Source organism: Canis lupus, chromosome 6 (genome assembly GCF_048164855.1).
Source record: "Canis lupus baileyi chromosome 6, mCanLup2.hap1, whole genome shotgun sequence".
Taxonomy (NCBI): Eukaryota; Metazoa; Chordata; class Mammalia; order Carnivora; family Canidae; genus Canis; species Canis lupus.
Window position 1 is genome coordinate 40,910,279 of NC_132843.1, and position 23,314 is coordinate 40,933,592.

The 23,314-nt window shown below is 43.8% G+C and overlaps 1 protein-coding gene across 1 annotated transcript; it reads right to left on the reverse strand.

Annotated features, from left to right (window-relative positions):
* Window positions 1-1,734: 1,734 nt before the first annotated feature.
* On the reverse strand, window positions 1,735-19,885 carry FCRL2 (Fc receptor like 2). The gene is made up of 12 exons (XM_072830098.1): window positions 19,645-19,885; window positions 18,174-18,194; window positions 15,280-15,546; window positions 14,761-15,045; window positions 11,981-12,268; window positions 11,306-11,584; window positions 10,883-10,999; window positions 5,578-5,605; window positions 4,551-4,636; window positions 4,220-4,285; window positions 3,037-3,068; window positions 1,735-2,947 (listed from the first exon to the last, which is right to left on the reverse strand). Exons 1-12 carry the CDS (start codon window positions 19,676-19,678, stop codon window positions 2,909-2,911), a joined length of 1,542 nt encoding a protein of 513 aa, XP_072686199.1. The 5' UTR covers window positions 19,679-19,885; the 3' UTR covers window positions 1,735-2,908.
* Between the last annotated feature and the right edge of the window lie 3,429 nt (window positions 19,886-23,314).

Below are 23,314 nucleotides of genomic sequence, written 5' to 3' on the forward strand. Positions count from 1 at the left end.
TTGAATAAAATAGATTATAGTTATCATTCCTTTAAAATCACATGTTTTTACATACATGGGAAGACATCCATAGAAAATACTCTGGCTGATAGATATTGAAATATTAGCACAATTGTCTGACTGATAGAAGTATGAATGAATCTAATAGTTGCCTGTTTCACTGCCTTCATTTCTAAATTTTCTACAATGAAGATACATTATCTTATATTTTTTATAAATTTATTTTTTATTGGTGTTCAATTTGCCAACATATAGAATAACACCCAGTGTTCATCCCATCAGGTGCCCCCCTCAGTGCCCGTCACCCAGTCACCCCCATCCCCCGCCCACCTCCCCCTCCACCACCCCTAGTTCATTTCCCAGAGTTAGGAATCTCTCATGTTCTGTCTCCCTTTCTGATATTTCCCACTCATTTTTTCTCCTTTCTCCTTTATTCCCTTTCACTATTTTTTATATTCCCCAAATGAATGAGACCATAAAATGTTTGTCTTTCTCCGATTGACTTATTTCACTCAGCATAATACCCTCCAGTTCCATCCACGTCGAAGCAAATGGTGGGTATTTGTCGTTTCTAATGGCTGAGTAATATTCCATTGTATACATAAACCACATCTCATTATCTTATATATTAAAGTCCATAGGTTTTTGCAGCTTCTTCCAGCTCCAGGTGGTAGCCCTCAGATTGCAGAATAGTCAGGTTATATGCATGTCTGCATATAACAGTGTGTGGACAGAGGAGCGTTAAGGGTCAGCTCTGAGTCAGACTGTCCCCATCTATGGATCAGAGTGCCCATTGGTTACCTAGCTATTGGAACAAACCTTGGTAATGTAGAAGGATTCGTGACCACCTATGATTTCCCACCAATTCTGGCAAGCCAGAAATAGGTAGATAAGTAACTTGTAATGGATAAGGGTGATTTGGGGTGGCTTAGTGGGAGGCTGAGCAGAGATGCATCCAGTTATCTATGTCTGGAGACACCTGGGTGGCTCAGCAGTTGAGTGTCTGTCTTCAGCTCAGGGTATGATCCCGGGTCCGGTGATCAAGTCCCACATCGGGCTCCCTGCATGGAGCCTGCTTCTCCCTCTGTCTATCTCTCTGCCTCTCCCTGTGTGTCTCTCATGAATAAATAAATTCTTAAAAAATTTTTTACCTGTGTCCCTATATACAGTTTTCATATGTTCCCCTAGAAGTTTTTATGCCAGGGTTACTGTTAATAATGACAGTGTGTATATACCTCAGAGATGGTTGGGTGTAAAGAACAGCTATGGGGCGTTTGTCGCTGCTAAGGTGGTAACAACACTAACTATAGAGCTGGGAGTACCCTCATCCTGTAATAATTAGATTGTTGGGATATGTTAACTCTCAGTTCCTAATGCTTGGAGCTCAGAGGTCATGTGATCTTGCTAAGGGTATATAATTATTTAAATATAAAACTTTAAATAATAACTGTAAGTATTCCTCATTGTTTTTTCTGGTAAACTTCAAATTTTTTGTGTATAATTTATAAAATATCCCAAATTACCTCTTTGTAGATGAATGGCCAATCCCAAGCCCACAGTCACCTGTGTTCTTCCCATTGGTGATCTATCTTTAGCAGAGGAGTAGATTATACAAGATGTTATTCAAAGAGTTACAGTGTTAAAAATTCTGATAGTTGCATTTGATAGTCATTTTGTTAGAAATTCTCATTACTCAACTTTTTGAACTTTTTTTGAACTATGTTTGAGGCTAAGTGATAATTATGCATATTTTATTTGTTGAATAATTAATTAGTGCTACTTATATGCCAGACATTGTTCTATGTGATTTATGAACATTTAACAAATGGTCTTCCCCGTTTAAAGATGAAGAAACTGAAGTACACAGAAGTTAAGTAGTTTGTTCAAGACCACACATTCAGTGGGGGATGAGGTTGGGACACCACCCTAGGGAGGGGGTCTCAAAGGCTGTGACCTTACTCCCTACATGATGGTGCAAATGAACATAAAACACTTAGCATTTCAAGAAGATATAAATATCCTTGTTACTTTTAAATCAATGTGGATCAATATACAAACCAAGCATTCAAGAAAGGACAAATATGGCAAGCTAATTCAAGCTGCTGTTCCCTCCCACAAACTGAACTCTAAAGTTTTCACAAGAGCAAGAGAGGATTTCTTTAAAACTTGAGATGTCTGTTTGTAGAAACAAAAGACAACAAAATCCCAGTCTGGAAAACAAAGCAAAGCCCAGAAATAGGTTCTGTTCACAACACCTCAGACAAGAAGAAAACTTGTTTCTTGTGTTCATTCTTCTTCCTCATCTCTTTGAACATTGAAGCAAATATCATATGATTTCTCTCATATGTGGAATTTAAGAAACAAAACAGATGAACATAGGAGAAGGAAAGGAAAAATAGAATAAGATAAAAACATTAAGGGAGGCAAACCATAAGAGACTCTTAACTCTAGGGAACAAACTGAGTGAGGGTTGCTGGAGGGGAGGAGGGTGGGAGGATGAGGTGACTGGGTGATGGGCATTAAGGAGGGCATGTGATGTGATGAACATTGACTATAACACCCAGTGTTCATCACATGAATCACTAAACTCTACCTCTGAAACTAAAAATACATTATATGTCAACTAAATTGAATTTCAATAAAAAAATTTTTAAAAGAGAAGATAACAAAGATAACCCCCCACAAGGCATCTGGAATGCGGCAGCAGCTCAATAAATACTGAATGAATGAAAGAAGACATTGGGAAATAACATGATAAAAACAAAAATGATGAACCCGCTGGTCTGCTCAGCCCTTGGAGCACATTCTATCTGTGAGGCTTCATGAGGGTTGGGCATTTTGTCATTTTTCGCAGCCCTTAGTGCTGCTCTGTCCTTGTTGGTGATCTGTCTCCCAATTCCTCTGAGTGTTATGTCTCCTTTATATTAGAGTAGATGACATGGGAGTCCTAGGAGAGATGCACAGTTGAAGGAAGAGAAGGAACATGGCTGGAGGGGGAGACAACAGGGGAAAGAACTCTCCAGGAGTCCAGCTCACCTTGTTCTCCAGAATTGTCCTTCTGATGTTTGCTATGGAGAAAAAATATTACTCAGTTCTTGGGTTTCCACTTAGACCTCATGCCCAAATGGTGCTCCAGGGCACATGCTGGTGATGCTTAATGTGTGGGTTCCAGCCTCTCCTGTTCTTCTCTAGAATCCATGCTTTAATGTTGTCCACTCTGCAGTCCTTCTAAGACCGCCCATGCTCTAAGCTCCCCACCAACCCTTGCTAAACAAAATCATTCCTCTCTTTGGTGCAACTTCCATGGATTATTGACAATATGCTGTCATAGCTCACTCTCCTGTCAGCCCTTTATGTCCTTCAGATAATGACCACAGGTGGTTGATGTACTATATAGAAGGAAACAGGAGGGGAGATCCTGAGTCACACGGCAGCTTGAGCATGTGGCAGCTGCTTCTTCCTCTCTTTATTCCAGGTGGGCAGACTGGAACTGAATCTCCCCCTGCCCTTAACAACACATCAACACTTCAAGGGCCTGGAGAATAAACATGCAGTGGACATGACTGTACCTTTTCAGTTTTGCTAGGCTGGTCCCTGACAGGGAAGGAGAATGACAGGGTCATTGGTTCTCTGCAGGCTGTAGTGGCATAGCCATAAGCAAGGCTGGCTGGGGACCCAGCCTCTGTGGCTCAGAGGAACATGACTGAGTGACCCTTTGCCAGGAAACCCACTAAGCACCAATAGCCTCTGACTCCAGCAGAAACAGCTGGAGCATAGAGCCAAGGGCATGTTTGAAGGTTGCAGCTTCAAGGACACTGGAGCAACAATAGAGGTTGGTTGGTTGAGAAGAGACAATTAGGGAGAATCTGGAATACAAGACAAGGGGAAAATAAAATCACATAAGGGTGGGAATACCTGAAGTATGGTATGTACAGTCCAGGAGGAATTGTCCCAGTTGAGAAAGGTCATTGCCAGGCTTCTTTGACAGGACCTTGTATTCCAGATTCTCCCTATTGTCTCTTCTCAACCAACCATCTGTTTTTGCTTTGTTTTGTAATTCAGCTTCTCCACGAGAATCTGCCTGCAAATATCTCTTGCTCCCTCTTGGATCTACAGATTTCATACCAAGGTGAAATATTGTATGAAAGCCTCTATTGAACACATGGTGCCACTTTCTTAGGAAGATGCATCTGGCAAGAACCACTTTGCAGTTTCTCACCTGAGTCTTCTGGTGGCTGGATGCTCCAGACCTGGGAATAAACCACATCCACATCTACAGGGTTCACTGCAGGAAAAAGTGTGCACAATGGTTCACAGGTGTCCACGGACAGGGGTTCAACCTTCATATGTGCCTTCCCAGTCCCCTGCTTTGTGACTGTCCTCCCAACCCCAACATGATTCTGAAGGTCATTTATTTATTGAAATTGGGCTTCATGGGGTCAGGGCATGTAGACCATCTCATGGTTGTTGTTGTCGTTGTTTTTTCTTTCACCTACTTTCTCTTCCCTCTCAGTTGTAGCTCTAAAGCCCCTTTCAGTGGGGAGACTCACCATTGACATACTCTGGCTGCAGTTCCTCAGTGTCTGGGAGTGAGCTGGGGCGAATGGACCCTTGAGGGTTTGCACTGGAAGCATCTCTGTGGAAACAAACTAACTACATGAAGTCCCCAGGGCACGAGTGAGAACAGAGAGGAGGTAGGCTGAGGAGAGAGTAGGAGGAGCCAGGAAGACAGGGCACTTGGCTTGAGTGATTTGATGGCCCTTCATCTAGACTCTTAAGGTATGGTCTTTCAGGTGGGCAGCCAGAGACAGGCCACAGCATCACAAAGTACTTTCTTAATAGGATAGCCTCTCTGATGTGGCAAACATGTTCTATTCCTCATATTTGGCTTTTTCAAAAGTTATAAATAAGAGAATGATATTGCCTTAGATTTCATTTTTTCTCTTATAAACTCTTCTAGAACTTCATCTGCTTCTTTCTCCTCAATTTATCTCTCTTTTGTATATTGTATGTGTCTTACATTCTCCATAAGACATTATGTGTCCTATGGAAATAAATTCCATTTTATGCATATTTTCACGTTTTTAAAAGCCTAACAACAACTTACTCGTGTATTGTAAATACTCCATAAATAATCTTGAGTATGTGAATTAGTAAGGTAATTTAGAAACATTGAATCCTATGCAAGATAACACCTAGAGTCATATGGGCCACCCCAAGACAGCACCCTGATAGAAAAATGTAATGAATACAGACATGGTTGAGTATCATAGAAAGATACTGCGTAATCTGTACATGCAGAAGGAGCAGTAAGTATTTAAAATCATAAATGAGGAAGTTCTCTAGAGTTCCCATTTTGCTTTTTTAAAAATTTTATTTATTTATTTATTCATGAGAGACAGAGAGAGAGAGAAGCAAAGACACAGGCAGAGAGAGAAGTAGGCTCCATGCAGGGAGCCCAACGTGGGACTCAATCCCGGGTCTCTAGGACCACACCCTGGGCCGAAGGCGGCGCTAAACCACTGAGCCACCCAGCCTGCCCCTAGAGTTCCCATTTTGAAAAAGAAAAGTTCTCACCTGGGTGCATCAGTGGCAGAGTGTCCACCTAAAAGCAGATAAAGAAATATTCATTTTAGGGGAGGTGTCCTTACCTCTTAGAACTTTGACCTGACTTAACCACATGTCGTCACTGCTAGGATATAAGATACAGAATAGAGATCCAGTTATGTTGTGTCCTGATGACCACTTATTTACTCCAACACTGTTATTTGGACAACCCATTCTGTTTTCCCACTGATCTGATATGCCACTTCAAATGGCAAACCCCACAAGCATAGGTTACTGTTTCTGGATTTTTTTATTGCTATTTCAATTATTGCAAAATATATGTTACCTGCTGATGACTTCACCACTCTCCTTGTTTAGGTGAAACATTCTCATTTTTTCAATGTTCTGATATTTGCAACGCCCCCCCCCCACCCCCGCAAAGCAGTGGTTTTGGGTTTAGGCTTGATGTTGACATTCATAAGACCCAGTGGACTCTTCTTTGCACCATTTAGCTTTGCAGAGAGATGCAGAACAAGAAACACAGCATGTCAGCATGGATGTGTCAGCTGTGTCACCAGGGGGAAGGAGCTCTTTCCTGGTCCTTCAACTAACAGCTCTGGGACAAGTCCACATGGATGGGAGCACAGGCCACTCCAAGGGACGTGATTAGTCTCAAGAGTCGCATTGCACTTGGGGATGTGCCCATTTCTGCTTCTCACGGAGCATTTATAACCCCACTCAGAGCACTTCCAGTTTAGATGCAGCTCAGCAATCATGAAAAACATTGCGTGGTGATATAGCCAGCGCTCCAACTGTATTGGGTTTTTTGTAGACAGTGTTAGAAGGCTAGCCTAAGTGTATTCTCCAAAGAGAAGGAGGAACTAACTTATTTTCTTCAAGGAAAAAAGAATGACCTTGGGATTTTCTACCAAGCCAGTCACTCAACGATAAGGCAAAGGATGCACATCTTCAAACAGTAGGAAATTGGTGTATGTGATTCTAGCAACTCCATCCTGAATAAATTATTTTTAAAAATGGACTTTAGTCTACTTTCTAAACACTTTTGAACAATAACAAAAATTGATGATATCTTGGCTCCCAAAGAAAATTCCAAAAATATTCTAACAAGTGATGGTATAATGGTATAAATTATCTTCTCTGACCTTAGTATAACTGGTAATTCATCACAAAACTGTGAAGACATCTAGATATGTGGGGCACCTGGGTGGCTCAGTGGTTGAGCATCTGTCCTTGGCTCATGTCACGATCCCGGGATTCTGGGACCAAGTCCGGCATCAGGCTCTGCCTATGTCTCTGCCTCTCTCTCTGTGTCTCTCATGAATAAATAAATGAATAATCTTTTAAAAAAAGATAAAGAAAACTAGATAGGTCTACAACATATACATTTAAGGGAATTAAGTCTTCAGCTACTAAATACATATATGAATATATAAGACAAAGGAAAGCAAATCTATTAAATGCCAAATTTCTTCTAAAGAATAAGATTAACAAGAACAGAATGCAGCAACTAATGAAGATAAAAGCAGAAATGTCAGAATTAGAAAGCAAATAGTAGATCAAATAAATAACTCTAGCAGCTTCACCTTTTAATCAGAAGGGCGGATACCTCTTTTTCTATGCCACTTAAGAATGCGAAAGGAGAAGGTATGGAGAAATAAATGTAGCCACAGAGAAGCTAGAGGAATCACAGGACACCACTTCACTCCACTCCGAGTAAGCAGATTTTGGGCCCTGGATAAAACAGATGGTTTTCCAGGAAAATTCCCCAGAAGACAAAGAAACTGTGAACAGAATGTGGCAGTCAGGACGGAGTGTGTTATGCTACATTGAAAAACAAACTTCAGTCTGCAGGGACTTAAAGCAGCACAGGTTTGTGAATTTCCCACTTGTGCCGCAGACCTGTCAAAAATATGCTTGGGGGGGATCCCTGGGTGGCCCAGCAGTTCAGCGCTGCCTTTGGCCCAGGGCCTGATCCTGGAGACCCGGGATTGAGTCCCACATCGGGCTCCCTGCGTGGAGCCTGCTTCTCCCTCTGCCTGTGTCTCTGCCTCTCTTTCTCTCTCTCTCTCTCTTTCTCTTTCATGAATAAATAAATAAAATCTTAAAAGAAAATATGCCAGTAAGTCACTCAGGAGGCTGCTGGAGGCCACGCCGTCTGGAGAAGACACCGTCACTCAGCGTGAGTTTGCGTGAGCACCATTGCTTGGGAAGGACAAGGAGGCAACAGCCCTGCTCATAAATTCTTCTGACGGGAAATAACACAAGCGGCTTCTGCCGACGTTTCACTGTCTGCATCTACTTCAAGGAGACAAGGAAATGCACCTGCTTATGAGCCCAGAGGCAAAGGGGGGCCGGGTGTCAGTGAGCATTAGCAGCGCCTCTCACAAGATGACTTATAAGAGCAGAGCTAGGGACAGCTGTCAAAGAGCTGCTCCTCCAAAACCCCAACAGGCACAATTCCACAAAATCTTTAGAAAACATTGCCATGTTTTCTATATTGTCATGTAAACGATTCCCTAACATGTAAGACGTATGAAAAGAGGAAAAGTGTTAAATTTCCTTTGTAATGTTGAGTATGAAACCCAGAAAAGATCACAATTAACAAGGAACCCGGCAAAAGTCACACATTACTATTAATAAAAAAAAAACTTTGAAACAATGCTAGTTTCTGTTAAAAATGCGTCACTAAAATTGAATTTTTACCACGAATGCAAAGATTAGTCAATATTAGGTATTCTGGTATAATGTAATTGGTCAATTTAATAGATGAAAAAAGGAAACGTGTGATTATCTTCACAAATACTAACGAGTATTAGCAAAAATTAGAAATTGTTTCTGGGGATGTCTGGGTGGCTCAGTGGTTAAGCATCTGCCTTTGGCTCTGGTTGTGATCCCGGAGTCCTGGGATCAAGTCCCGCATCAGGCTCCCTTGGGGATCCTGCTTCTCCCTCTGCCTGTGTCTCTGCCTCTCTCTCTCTTTCTCTCTCTGTCTCTCATGAATGCATAAATAAAATATTAAAAAAAATAAAAGTTGTTTCTGAGAAAATGTTAAGAGGTATTTGAATATGTTACACAGCATAGAAATACTAGAAAAATTTCCCTCAAAAACAGGAACCAGACAAGCTTATCCACATAAGATACCAGAGGCCATTGTGTATATAATTAGACATGAGAAAATAATTTGCTTAAAAATGGAAAAGGAGAAAGTAAATGTTTTATGGCTTTGTAGATTATTTCCATATTTGAAAAGTGATTAATATATTGGTATGTAACTTGAAAATTGAGAGAATTCATCACAACGGATGATTTAGAAATTATTTTATGTTAACCAACAACCTCTCTCTTCATATACATATATTTTTATCAACTAAAAAGTATAATGGAGAAAAAAAAATCACAATTCCTTAGTCTTAGATGGTCTGTTTAAAAAATATAACTTCCAAAAAAAAATAAAAATAAAAATAAATAAAAAATATAACTTCCATTGGACTTGAAAAAACTGAATTACATTTTCACTATTTGATGAGTTTCCAAAATCTCTTTTACCTAGTGGTAGTTGATAGGTCTAAGCAAGCATTTTGCAAGAGCTTAAAAGTTTATCTTGTGATTCTGTTGTGCCCCATGCTTGTCTTGAATCTTACAAATTAATGTAAGACAGCCCACTGAAGTGGGGGGAATTTGCAAGAGGAGAATGGTGAAGGTCAGGAGATTCTAGAGGCAGGCTTCAGGCTTTGTGGCCAGGAGGTGTGGACTCCGTCTTAGCTCCGCCCTCTAGTGGCTGTGTGAACAAGACAGCTCACTTAACTTCCCAAGATGGTTAAACCTAGACCATGACACACACTTATTTTTTATAATTACAGATAATATGTGTAAGCTTGCCATACATAACAGATACAATAATTGGTCATTGGTAACATGTCTTGGCTAGCAGAATGTTAGTAGGGGTCAGTATGCGATATCACTTACAGGAGTCTTCTAAATTCTTAGACTTACAAATAATGTTACAAAGAGATATCATCATGCTGAAAACACAGCAGCTCTATGGGATTGCTGGTCAGTGAAGGGAGTGCTTTCATGCTTCCAGTGATGACAGAAAAAGAAATTGAACAGACTTTTCTTCTGAAAACTGGAAATATTGGACAAAATATTGGTAGAAGTCTATTTAAGTGAAGAACTATTGAAGCCAGGTTAGAGAGGGGAGAGGCTCTGGGTGAGGGGTCTGGCTCTGAAACCGCTGGTCCTGCGGGGCATTTGCCAAGGCTGGACAGGGAAGCCCAAGGGCCGGTGCTTCAGGAAGTCTGGTGGGGCAGGGAGGCACGGATGGGAATTTGCTGTGCTTTGTGTGGAAATTTTTTAAATATGGCTGCCAATTATTTGATATTGATTTGGAGGTGGAGACAGTGCTGCCTCCTCTTGCAAGTTTGCTAGGCACTGGGACCTGATGAAACTGTCATCTGAAATTAGTTGAAAAAGACATTGCAGATTAGCTATCTTACTTACACTTACTTTTGAAGCAGACGTCACCACGTAAAATTTTTGACCACCCTGTGGGCGTCATGCCCTGCAGTGGTCCAGGCCACACTGACAGGTTGTGTGTGTATTGTAGCTGAGAGTACCAGCAAAGGTCCCAACCTCTAGCCAGCACCAGCCATCATGCATGCGTGAATATGCCCCCACATGACCCATCCAAGAGACTCAGGAATTCAAAGAGAAGTCACTGCTCTTTCTGTGAGTAGGTAACTAATAAATCCATAGGGATGCCTAGGTGGCTCAGTGGTTGAGCACCTGCCTTTGGATCAGGTCATGGTCCTGGAGTCCTAAGATCAAGTCCCGCATCTGGCTCCTCATAGGGAGCCTGCTTCTCCTTCTGCCTCTCTCTCTGTGTCTCTCATGAATAAATAAATAAAATCTTAAAAAAAAAAGAAATCGATAAATGAAGGAGAAAATGTACTAGATTATTTTCATTCCTTTAAGTCCAGCTACTTATTATGTTTCACTCCACTACATATAAACTGATTTTGTCTATTGAAAGCTATTAAATGATTTAATACTTTGAAATTTTTATTTAAAAGGAAAGCATAAAGGACTGTGTTAACTATTTTAATCTATACACAGGGGCCAATGACATACTATTAAATGAGAACATGGAAGCATTGTCCACTGCATGAAACCCTAGAAAATCATGAAGTGTGAAAAGAATTGATCAGATCTGGGGAGGTTTTCTTTCTTTCTTTTTTTTCAAATCCAATTTGTATCGGTAATGGAAAAGTTCACAGAAATAAAGGGCAATCAAAACAAATGGTAGATAACCAACCTGATACCTTGTGGAACCCGCAATAGAGCAGCAGAACAGCAACTATAAAGCCGAGGCCACCACACAGTGCTCCAAGAACTCTGGCTGTGATGCGGTCTCTTCTGTAGCCTCTGGTCCCTGAGGGAAGACAGGTGCATCAGCCTCAGAGGGTCAAGACTTGGTTCCTGGACCCTTGTCAAACACTCTGCAGGAATGGTTAATATAAATTCTCACAATATTATCCAAGTATAATGTGTACTTTCCAGGTTTGTGTGGAGAAAAGAGAAGCAGCCAGACACTCATCTTCTTCTCCAATCTCCCACACAGAGTAGGCATCCCTTGGACCTCCACCTACCTTCCAAAACCCCAATATGGTACCAATGAAGACTGCTGGGGCAGAGCCATTGGTCATAATGCTCCTGTAACCAGGGACCATCAACCCACCTGAGATGGAGAGTGTTACTGCCTCACTGTGCTGGGCTCCCAGGCCATTGTCAGCCTCACAGGAGTAGTTCCCAGAATGTTCCATGGTCAGAGAGAGGTTGAAGGATGCTCCTCCTCCAAAGGGGGCCAAGCTGTTTTGTAGGGTTATATTCTCACGATAAAACCGGTACATAATTGGGGGAGAGCCTCTGTGGGCCTCACAGCGAAGCTCTACCACGTCCCCCGCCATGGCCTGGGCCCCGGGCACCCTGAGGATGAAGACAGGGCGGGATGCTGGACCTGAGGAAGACAGGGGGCCAGCGGAGAGGGTTTGTGAGGCCATCGTAGACACACAGAGCCCCGGACTAGGACCTCGCGAAGGGCCTCACCCCTTGGTCATTGTGTATCTCTAAGATTCTCAACAGCCTCTTTAGAAATTAGGAGGAATATCACTCTTGGGGTACTGTCTAAAGACATGGTCATTTGTCATTCTCAGCTTGTGTTTTCCTAATGCCAAGTCCAGCTCCCTTTCTAGTCTTTTCCATGGAAACAAAGACATCTACAGTTTAACGTACAAGGGTAACCCACTCTTCAGTTGCTGTTGGTATTCCACAGCACTGACCCCTGGCATGGACCTCTGGTACCATGGCCTTGGCTCTAGGGTTTCTGTCTTGGACGAGTCAGAGTGCAACTCACTTCTCACACAGATACTCAGCACCTTGCTCTGGATGGGTTCATGGCCGTTGTCAGCTCTGCAGTAATAGCGGCCGGCATCGCTCTCCTGCACAGCTGGGACTTCCATCTCTGCTGACAGGGAACGCTGGGTCTTCCTTCCCACACTGGTTCCTGTGTCCTCTCTGTGCCAGGAGAATGTGATATTTCCTGTGCCTTCTGCCACCGAGCAGAGGAGGACCAGACTCTCTCCTTCGATCACCATGCCCTTGGGGGCCCAGATGTCTAAGCTTACATTAGAGACAGGCACTCCTGGAGGGACAGACGATGACAGGTCAGAAGCTGACTGCAGAGGACTCTGAGACCAGCCCATGATTGGCTTCACTGAGAGTATGGGTAGGGCTCATGTAATCCATTATAAGCACACAAAGTAGGGAATCTGCGGTGATTACTCTTGAAGAATGTGGACACAGATACTGTGTCCCAACCTCCTCCCCATCACCCCTATTTTCATGGAACCACTAAAGAATGTGTGATGGGTCATCTGCTCCGTGAGACATGAAACATTTTCCTGAGGGAGGAGTCGCTGTGCACAGTAGTGCCATCTGCACAGTGTGAAGGGGTCACTGGTAGCATCAGTCCTACCTCAGAAAAGGCACTGCTTCCACTAACAATATCAATAAAGATTCCTCCATTATTCTCAATGTCAAGGGTCCACAAGAATTACAACCCCTTCTCCAGCCACTTGGTTCACTCAGATTTCTGCTTTCTCTGTTGCTTCATTTATTTCCCCATGCTGGAGCACTGTGGTGCCTTTTAAGAAACCAACTTGTGTTTAAAGGCAGCACATGAGGCCACCTGTGGAGCCACTGAAGAGCAGGTGCCTTGCTGTGAAAAGTCCCAGCCCATTCCTAAACACCACAGCATGAAGTGATCAGTGAAGATATGATTGATGGATTTTACTTGAATAAAGAAGACAGGATTATAAGGAGTGTTTTAAAAAGAAGAAAAGCCAAAATTAAGTATCTGTCTCCCACAGACAGCAAACCAAGGCTTAATTACAGTTTCAGCCTATCCCTGGAATGTGACCTTCTGAAAGTCAATCTGACCCACACTAGTGAGGTCATCCGCATGATAAAACAAAAAACAAACAAACAAACAAACAAAAACACCTTGCCGTTTCCTTTTCCTCTCCAAAGATGTCCAGGCCTGTGGAAATCCTCTCTTTTATTTTGCTAATAATCTTCTTTGCCTCACTCGTGCCTATAAAAACTTCCATTAAATAAATTTATTATATATAAAAAAAAGAAGTTAGGTAAATTAGTTTGGTTTTTAATAGAGTGGTCAGGGATAGAGATAAAACCTCAGATGTCATTGATATGTGGGTGGTGTTTAAGGCCAAGGTTCATGGTGAGATGGACTGGCTAGGAGGAAAATGTACTGAAGGGATGAGAGCTTAGGTCAGACTTGAACACTCCAGAAGAAAGTGAACAGAGAAGAGAGAGCAGTAGAGGGACCTAGGAGGAGTGGCCATAAGGCAGGAGAAAACCAGGAGAGTCAAGAGAGGGGAATGTCTAACTGTGAGAGAGCACCGGTCAGCCAAGAGGTTGAATAAGATGGTAACGGAGAGGGAGAGGTGACAATTGGCTTTGCTGCAAGGAGGTTCTAGTGTGTTTGACAAGAACAGTCTCAGTGAGTGGTGGAATGGAAGATGAAGTGAAATTGGTTGAGGAGCTAATGAGAGGCAAAGAAATAGAAGTGGAAAAAAAATAGTTCATTTGAGAAGTTTTGTTGGGAAAGGAGTGGAGAAATGGAATACTAGCTATGGAAGAACAAGCGGTGAGGGAGCAATTTGTTATTCTGTTGGTTGGTTGGTTTTTAAAACAGTAGACAACAGAGCATGCTTTTGGAAGACAAAGCTATTTTAAAGTGCTGCTTTATTGTTACTAGTGATAGAAATTCGTCCCAAGTTTATAAAACTATGGATATTCATGATTAAATCGCTAAATAAATACAAATGATTCACTTGCAGAAAAGTGACCTCTGGGGCATTGCCCAACATTCTTACTTCCAATTTAAGTGTATCTTTGTGCATCAGCCCTGAAGTTTGAGCAATGCAGGTTTAAGACTTTTGAGTTGCAGCCATTAGAAATGACAAATACCCACCATTTGCTTCAACGTGGATGGAACTGGAGGGTATTATGCTGAGTGAAGTAAGTCAGTCGAAGAAGGACAAACATTATATGTTCTCATTCATTTGGGGAATATAAATATTAGTGAAAGGAAATATAAGGGCAGGGAGAAGAAGTGTGTGGGAAATATCAGAAAGAGAGACAGAACGTAAAGACTGCTAACTCTGGGAAACGAACTAGGGGTGGTAGAAGGGGAGGAGGACGGGGGGTGGGGTGAATGGGTGACGGACACTGAGGGGGGCACTTGACGGGATGAGCACTGGGTGTTATTCTGTATGTTGGCAAATTGAACACCAATAAAAAATAAATTTACTATAAAAAAAAAAACTTCCATTTCCTACAACTCCTCTGGGCATCTCTCTGCTTGCTAGTTGGGATCCTGCCAATTCATGAAGGCTTGATAAAGTCAATTCCATCTTCACATTTGCTCCATTGGGTTCTGTTTTTTAACAGTAGCTTTGTTCATTTGCTATTTTTATGAACTGCCCATTCCCTAGCTCAGGACCGACTTTCCACAAGGATAGGAATTACACAAGTACCCAAAAGACAAGTAGCCCGAAGTGAAGCTGCCAGACTCCTGATTTGCCCATGCTCAGACCCATTGATACTTACTCTGCACCAGAATCTGGGATTGGAGGCTCTGTTTTGTGACCCTTGGAGTCACTGTCTCTGCCTGACACCAGTAGGACCCTGAATCCTCCTTCCACACAGCAGGGAGCTGGAGCTCTGGGGAGCTGCTCCAGCTGGACGCCAGGGCCCTGCCACCTCTGAAGAAGCGATATCGGAGCTGAGCATTTGACCTCTGTGGAGAAGGCTGGGTCTCACAGGTCAGGGTCACTGGGCTCCCCTCTGTGGGCCAGAAGGCGCTGACGGTGAGCACGGGATATGGAAATAGCTCTAGAAGGAAGGATCACAAGTGCCCCAAGCAGTGAGATTGATGGTTCCTGCTGAAAAGCAACCCCAGCAAACAAGGCATTCAGACAAACTTGTCACCCATCACGACCCCCTCCTGCAGTCAAACTACAGGACTCTGGTTCATATGTGGTGTGGGGGCAGGTTTCCCCTCCAGGGACCCACCCTGCTCTGCTACAGTCTCCTCCAGCCTGGCTCCCACAGGAAGGAAGGCTTTACCTTGGACTTGAATCTTGATGCTATTTGACTTTTTTGAGTCATACCAGAAGTATATTCTAACAGTTGCACTACAGGAATAGCTGCCACTGTCACTTAGAACTGCACTTGGGATAGAAAAGCTGAAGACTTCATTTGAAAAATGTAACTTTTTTCCATCCTTGTAATATGCCATAGTCTGGATTTCCCACTTGTCTGTTTTCCTCTGGCATATCAGGTCTATGCGGTCACCTTCAAAGACAGCAGAAGGAGCCCTGAGAGTCAGCCAGTCTGCAAGAGAGGGCATGAGGGGACTGGATTTGCCATTTCCACGAGGAACCCAGATGTCTGGCCTTTCCCTGAGCTTTTCTGAGCTCTTGGGCAGAGCAGCCCCTTCACCTTCAGGCAAGACAGACAGCCCTATTCATGCCTCACCTTCTCGGGGCTACGTCCTCTTTTTTCCTGAGGGGTATCTGAGTCAGCATGGGCTGCTATAACAAAATACCATAAGCTGCGTGTCTTATCAACAACAGACATTTATTTTTCATGGTTCTGGGGGCTAAGATCTTAAGTCTAAGATCAAGGTGCTGGCAGGGTCAGGTTCTGGGGAGGCTGCTCTCTCAGGTTATAGACTTGCTGACTTCTTGTGTATTTTCACCTGTGAGCTCTCTGGCCTCTTTTTCTAAGGGTGCTAATCCCATCATGAGGACCTCCAGGACTGTATCACCTCCCAAGGGCCCCACCCCCAGATAACATCCTCTTGGGATTAGGATTTCAACATACGAGTTTGGGTGTGAGACTCAACATTCAATCAATGGCAGGGAAGGTCAAAGTAGTCTGAATTTTTTACACAGATATAGGTTCAGGAGTGTCCTGCCAAAGGTCTTCTTGCTTAGCTCTCTCTGTTGGTGACGTCACACGGAGGACCATCGTCGTCAGGGGACATTTTGCTTACCCACCACCATGTTTTCTTTTATCCAGCCTTCAAAGGCACTACACTGTGTTCTCAATTTATGTTCTGCCCCTTTTTCTTGCCTCACCAGAGGAGACAGCCAAGGGGCCTAGATAGCCGGGGAATAAAGTGGTTACTGAAATAAGATCCAGTATCTCAATCCTCAGAACTTTCCACTTGACTATTTTCCAAACACTTCCCGTCCATTCCATGTGTAATAAGGTCTTAGGGGACTGACTGTAGTGAGAAAAGTCATTGCCAAAAATAAATGTGCTCCCCTGGGAATGCTTCTCTCAGATTCTACCCTGTGACTCCACTTATTTATGGTACCAGACCACCTTCTGGGTTTGGGACATTTGCATTACCTTTTAGGGTTGTAGTTGAAGGTTTTGACCTCGAGGTGAGGAAATAAGTTATATCTCAAACAGCAATCTCCTTGCCACTGTTCATTGGTGGCACGGCTGCCAGAATTTGGATGTGTAATGTAGGGAAGTAGAGGTCACCCCAATAAGAGATGAAGGGCCTCATCAAATACTTCAGCAGAACCAAAGCTGAAATGCCTCAGAAAACTCGTGAAATTTAGAATCATAATTTTTGGAACACATGCTACCTACTGTTCCAGGTGGGGAATCAAATTTACCTGTTGGACATTGGGGGAAACAATCTGGGTTATGAAAAATGAAATCAGAAAGGCAGGAAAGGTGGGTTGTAGAAACAATTAACTTAATTCGAGGTTTTCATCCTCCTTCACTGATGGAGAGACCAGATCTCACCGGGACTTGGCTGTGGGACTTAAAATCAAGCTGATTTTTAAACCGCTAGTACAGTCTTCATCCAGAAACTTGAAGGATTCCCAGGGAGAACACTGTCAGGGTAGGGGGCAAACATTCTGTGTCATGGTTAGAGATGCCACTGAAAAGTCACATGGTAGGCAATCTCACGGACTTGGGGCTGCAGCTGACAGGTGAGCCTGTGAGTCCATTGCTAAGGATTGTTCACGGCAGAGCGCAAATGCAACAGATGAGGCCTGCTCCTGAGCACACTCTGTGCCAGAGCTCCTGTAGGTGTCCCTGGCATCCCTGTTCCCTTAACGTCTGGCCATAATAGGTGAGGCAGGGTTCTGTTCTCCCAGGACAGTGCTTTGGAGCCCTAAGGGCCCCTTCTACTTGGCAGTTGGTGCTGGCGAGGCACAGGAGCAATCCTCCATCTCTCTAGATTCAGTCCAGGCTCGTGTACATACAGAATAAAGTCTTGCTTTCTATACATTGGTGCGCACAGCTTTAAGTCAAGAAGAGCAAGGTGAGATTAGTTGTAGTCACACAACCATAAGAAGGTAGCATACGTGTGTGGGCACACAGAATTTGGCAGTGCTCTAGAGCCAGGGGCGGACCAGGGTCTGGGAGCTGCCCGGATGCCTATTTGGGGAAAGGAAGTGTGGCCGACAGCAGCTGTCCTGCTCAAGGGCGGCTCAGTGCTTACAACAGATGCCTGCAGAGTTGCTCTCTGACTTCGCAGGACAATGTGTCCACTCCCCACCCAAAGCCAGAGCAGCAGTGTTGGTTCAACACCATCCCGACCATGCAGACACTCTTGACTGTTTTTCTGAGAGAACAACTGTTTTCAGAGCTGTGGGGACACTTAGCCCGACCTGGTGGAGGGCTATGGTCCCTGGCCCAGAGAACCATCCTCCCCCATGAGCTGTCCAGCCTGCACACCCTCTTCCAGATGCCACTCCCTCTATGGCTGGGGCTGTGTGATTGGGTGGTGGACTCCACTTGGGCAGGCCAGGCAGGCCTTCTCACCCATCACCAAGCCAAGCGGACTGGCCCTGTGGCAGGTTGGCCCAGGGGAGCAACGACATTGGAACATCTCTGTGGCTTCTCCTCATCTCTCTCTACAGGACCTCGTGGGTGCCAGGTAACAGACAAACCAGACCCCAGGAAGGACAAGAATGCAAGTGACTCACCTGCCTCTTCACTGGCGGAAGCTGTGAGGGGATCAAAAACCAGAGGTTAGCCCAGAGAATTTGCCTTCAAAATTTAGACATTTCTATTACTCTGCTAAACTGCCCCCAAACTCCCCATCACCCCTTTTTCTGTTCTACTCCATTATCACCAACAATGCAATCTCCCTCAAACACCAACTGACCCCTACTCATGTTACAATCACAAGGCAAGTGCAAACCTCTCCTTTGACCAAAGGGAGCACCTGGGGGACGTCCCACAGATGGATGCCAGAAGTTCAGTGATTCTCAATCCTTTGTCCTTCCCCTCCCCCCACCAATCTCCTGCATACCCAGTGTGTTGGCTACATGATATCCCAAGTCACCAAGAGTCCATCAGGGAACACCCAGAGTTTGTAGTGTAACCCTGACAGTTGGGATTTTTCTCAGCCAGACTTTGTGCCTGACTTAAGCTTTGATGCTAAGGCATCCACTTCGAAGACTGTCATCACAACACACTGAAGTCATCAGACTAAATGAAGAGCCAGGCCACCTCCCCACTCTGAGGCTTTCGTTTTAGAAATCTTGGTTGATTTCCATAACTGACCATGTGGGCCACTTGATTTATTCTCTTCCCAACTTTAAATTCCCACTCATTTGTTTGAATTCACCAATAAAATGCAAGCCCATGAAACTGTGGGCTTCCAGCCTCCACCCCAATAAGAGCAGAACCCCAGACCCATGTTGTCTCTCTCCCCACGACCTCTTTGTGTGATCTCAGGGGTGCTGTGTAGTAATAAACCTTTAGTATTCAAAAGTTTCTTGACCATTATTACTGAAGGGGGTTTTGCAGTCATGATAAGAACCAGGAGGGCTGGTCCAGCCACAACCTTGCTTATTGATAGGCTGAGACGGGCACACACAGTTTTGAAAACTGAAGGCACCTTGAATGGATTCCTTTTCTCTGGCTGTATTTTATGTGAGGGTTCTTTTACTCATTAACAAATGTTGGCTTAGTTCCTCCTGAATGTAGAGAAAGGAATCTCATTTCCCTATAGCAGCCTGCCTGTCCAGGTAACCTTCGGCTCAACAGAGGAGCCTGAGCAAAGGGTATGCATGTGTCTCCAAAGTCCAACTTGGAGATAACTGTCCAAACAGTTCTCATAGAGAAGTAGTAAATGTTGAAATAATTAAAACTGTATTTATGAGAATTCATTACTGTATGAATTACCTAAGATAATTCACGAATGGTAATTCGTGAAACTCATAACCCACGAACAATAAAGTAGCCGACCTTGAACATTAAGGACAAGGATGCATTGCAGTCTGACTTGCCCAGGGCCCACTGCTGTGCATCTGACTCTGCTCTCTAAGCTGGAAGCAGACACCTGGGCTTGCCTACTGGTCTCCGGGCTCTGATAAACCCTCAGGGCTTTCTGGAGCTGGAGACTTCCTCTGGTACCACCTCAGTTCTACCTCAAATTATTGGACTTACCAAAGATGACCAGCAATGACCACAACAACAGCATGAGGACCTGGTTCAGCTACCCGAGAAGAAATGTTCCCTCAGTCACCAGCCGGAGTCTCTGTGCAGGGAATGGAAACTGCTTTTCAAAGTTAGTTTTGAGCAATTAGCGAAAAAAAGGAAGTGGAAGGGTTTATCAACGTCTGACCACTGTCTTCTTCTCTGTAGGTGCTATGAGAATGAGGATGGTCCTCTAGATGCCAAAGAAACTCCTCCTCTTGACACTGATGACAGTTAACACTGACACACAGCTGTTCACGGATTGGACACAGTTCTAAGCGCCTTATGCTCACAGGGTTATTTGATGTCCTGAAGAAGCTTCTGGAATCTGCACAATCTCCTTTACACAGTTAGAGAAACAGGCAGCAGGAAAGATAAGTAATGGACCAAGATCAGCATGGTCACTTTCCAGTAGTGACAGCTGGGAGTCAAACCCAGGCAGCCCTGTCTTACAGTCTGACTCAAATGCTAGCAGATCTTACCATGATATATAATGCTTCTCACCGTTCCTTAGGATAGCAGGGCCATTGGTGTAACCGCTCAGAGTCCCCGGGTGACCCTTTCTTCAGCCCATATCTAGCCATCTAGAACTGCTAATGTTGCTAACATTCAAAACATGTGCTCCGTATCATTGAAAACATTGTTCTCTTCTTTATTTCTAATCCATGTTGCTTTTTGGACAGTGCACCGCTCCCAATGTGGCCATACCTTCCAGAGCACACATCCCCAAAGCCTATTATCACCCTGTTCTGATTAGATGTGGTCCCCTAGGTGTCCTATGTAACAGTCCACTCAGGGGCAGGCTAAACAGGCAGATACAAGTTGCCTTTGTGGACTTAGGCAGCAACTTTAAAGTTTCTGCCACTTAGGCAGCAACTTTAAATCCTAAAATCATAGATATTTGTAATATGGGGACTGACTCATACTGAATTGAATCACAGACTCAGTGTCATGTGTTCAGGGGAATACTTAACATTGTCACTCACCATAAACATAATTTTCCTGTAGGAAGTGCTGATGTATGTATGTGATGTCGTACATCCTATCATCAAAGCCTTGCTTAAAGGCGTGTAAAAAGTAAGTGCTAAGAATACCCCAAAAGAGCAGTTTAAAAAAATAAATTATATGTTAAACAGTGTACTACTACCAAGCAGCCATTAAAGTGGTTCTGAAGAACATTTAATAGCAATAAAAATTGTTCATGATATACTGTTAAGGAAAAAGGGGTTGCTGAATACAATTTATCTGCTGTACACCATCCTCTCCACTGATTGCCCAATAAAAAAAATAATTGTGTGGAACAATAAACACCAAAGTGTTAGTGTGACTGTATTTCACTAGTGTAATTAAAGGTGGTTTTTAATTTCCTCATTTTGCTCATTATTGTGTTCTAGCTTTCTTACAATAAATACATGCTATTTATATGTTTCTAAAAGATTCATAGAAGGGCAGCCTCGGTGGCCCAGCGGTTTAGCGCCGCCTTCAGCCCAGGGCGTGATCCTGGAGACCTGGGATTGAGTCCGGCGTCGGGCTCCCTGCGTGGAGCCTGCTTCTCCCTCTGCCTGTGTCTCTCTGTGCCCCCACCCCCGTTCTCTGTGTGTGTGTGTGTCTCTTATGAATAAATAAATAAAATCTTTTAAAAAATAAAAATAAAAGATTCATAAAAAATAAGACCCATTTTTTTTGGATCTCTCTCATCTCAAAGTGTATCAAGCAATGCTATTTCACCTTTCTGCAGAGACAAATGGTTTATTTGTGTTTGGAAGAGGGTGAATGCTCCTCACCCTGGCACCAGAGCTGCTCACTGAGCTTCTTGTCAAGCCCTGCCTAGTTGGGATGGCACAGGACTCTGACAGATGACAGTGAATTAAGGAAGACGATACAGAAAAAGGCATATGCAAAAGGTGGAGGAAGAGCTGCTGATAGGTATTGGTTTTTCACAGAAATATTTATGGTTGCATTCTGTCCTGTATGGGCATGTGGGTTCTTGAGTTGAGAATTCATTTTTTTCCCATGGCATTACCAAATGGTAGAGGGTGTGCTTTGTGTGAAAGTGAGTGATGCAGGGGAAGAGAACTGAGTTGCTACAGTGGGGTAAGTGGGCCACTAGGGTGGCAGCATGTCCTTGAGGTGATGGTATGTTCCACCTGGGTGCTTGCTCACATCTGACAGATGGCAGACATTTACATGTGGACAGACACAATCTGCAGGCCCATCTAAACTCAGATGCAAATGAGCGGCTGCAGCCAGATGTGAAGAGCTCAGTTGCTCATTGGAGGACAAAGTAGCTTCATGTTCAAGATTACAGTGACAGAACTGAAACTGTAGGGTGGGGTGCGTTGGCCAAAGTGAGAGATACAAACATTCCTTATGCGGGGTTATTTGGCTACCAGCAAGATGGAGTCTTGACCAGAGTTTCCTATAGACACAAAAGCCTCTGGGGCCAACCAGGTAGACCCTTGACTTGGAGATCCTGCGGGTGGCAACAAAAGTGTTCTGTCAGATACAGAGCAACAGTGTCCCTGTCAACTCTGTTCCATGTCTTGGAAGGAACACAAGGTGCAATGCCAACATGAGGTGCATCAGGACTGGACAGAGACAGAGTCTTCACAAACTACAGCTCAGAACAAAATAACTACCATCTCCCATTTGAGGATGTTGATTACCAGGATAGTCACAACAAGAAAATGAAACTGGTTAACCTCAGAGGATATATTTGGTTGAACTTGGGCCTGCAAGGCCAGGATGATAGAATTGAATATCATGATGCATGCATTCACTTCCTGCAGGAATTAATGCACACTTTGCTGTACACAGTGGACATGGTGATAACTCACCACCATCATCCTTGTGGGGGAGCAGTTACAGTAGTAATTTCAATTGTTACTATAATTATCTTGAACAATATGATACGTCTTTGTTGAATGAGGTTTGACCTAGAAATTTTATTTCCAGGGTAAGAGATACATTTTTTTGGAGGTGCTAATGTTTGTTGGAGCAGAGCTGGCTAGTGGGAATCTCAATGTTGTCTCTGCAGATGCTCTCCAAATGTTATTTAGGTAAACGCAGACCCTTCTGCCCAGAAGATTCTTTACAATGCAGTTCATTAATTCCTAGAATTCTGATGGGTCCTCCATAGTCCAGATAGCATGGTAGGGAATTTGGACCAAGAATGCCTGGGAACTGTTGTCCATTTCCTCCCTGGTGGATATGAAAATGAAGGTGCTCCAGAGATCCAGTTGCTCCAAGAATTATCCATACATCTACTCCAGGCAATCTGAGAAGGACAAGAGCAAGTTTAGTTTCAAGTAGTGATTGTTTTTAGAAGACTGAAGTTTTACAGGTCTCAAATTTTTCTTCTCCATGAAGAGGATCATTTTCTTCAGCGTCAGTAGAAAGTATCACAAACCCCTTTTGAAGAAAGCTTGCCATTCCTGTGATGGGGAATAGAGGTGAGCCCCATCTTGAAGTCTGAGGTTGGGGGGATCCCCGGGTGGCTCAGCGGTTTAGCGCCTGCCTTTGGCCCAGGGCGTAATCCTAGAGTCCTGGGATCGAGTCCCACATCGGGCTCCCTGCATGGAGCCTGCTTCTCCCTCTGCCTGTGTCTCTGCCTCTCTCTCTCTCTGTGTGTCTCTCATGA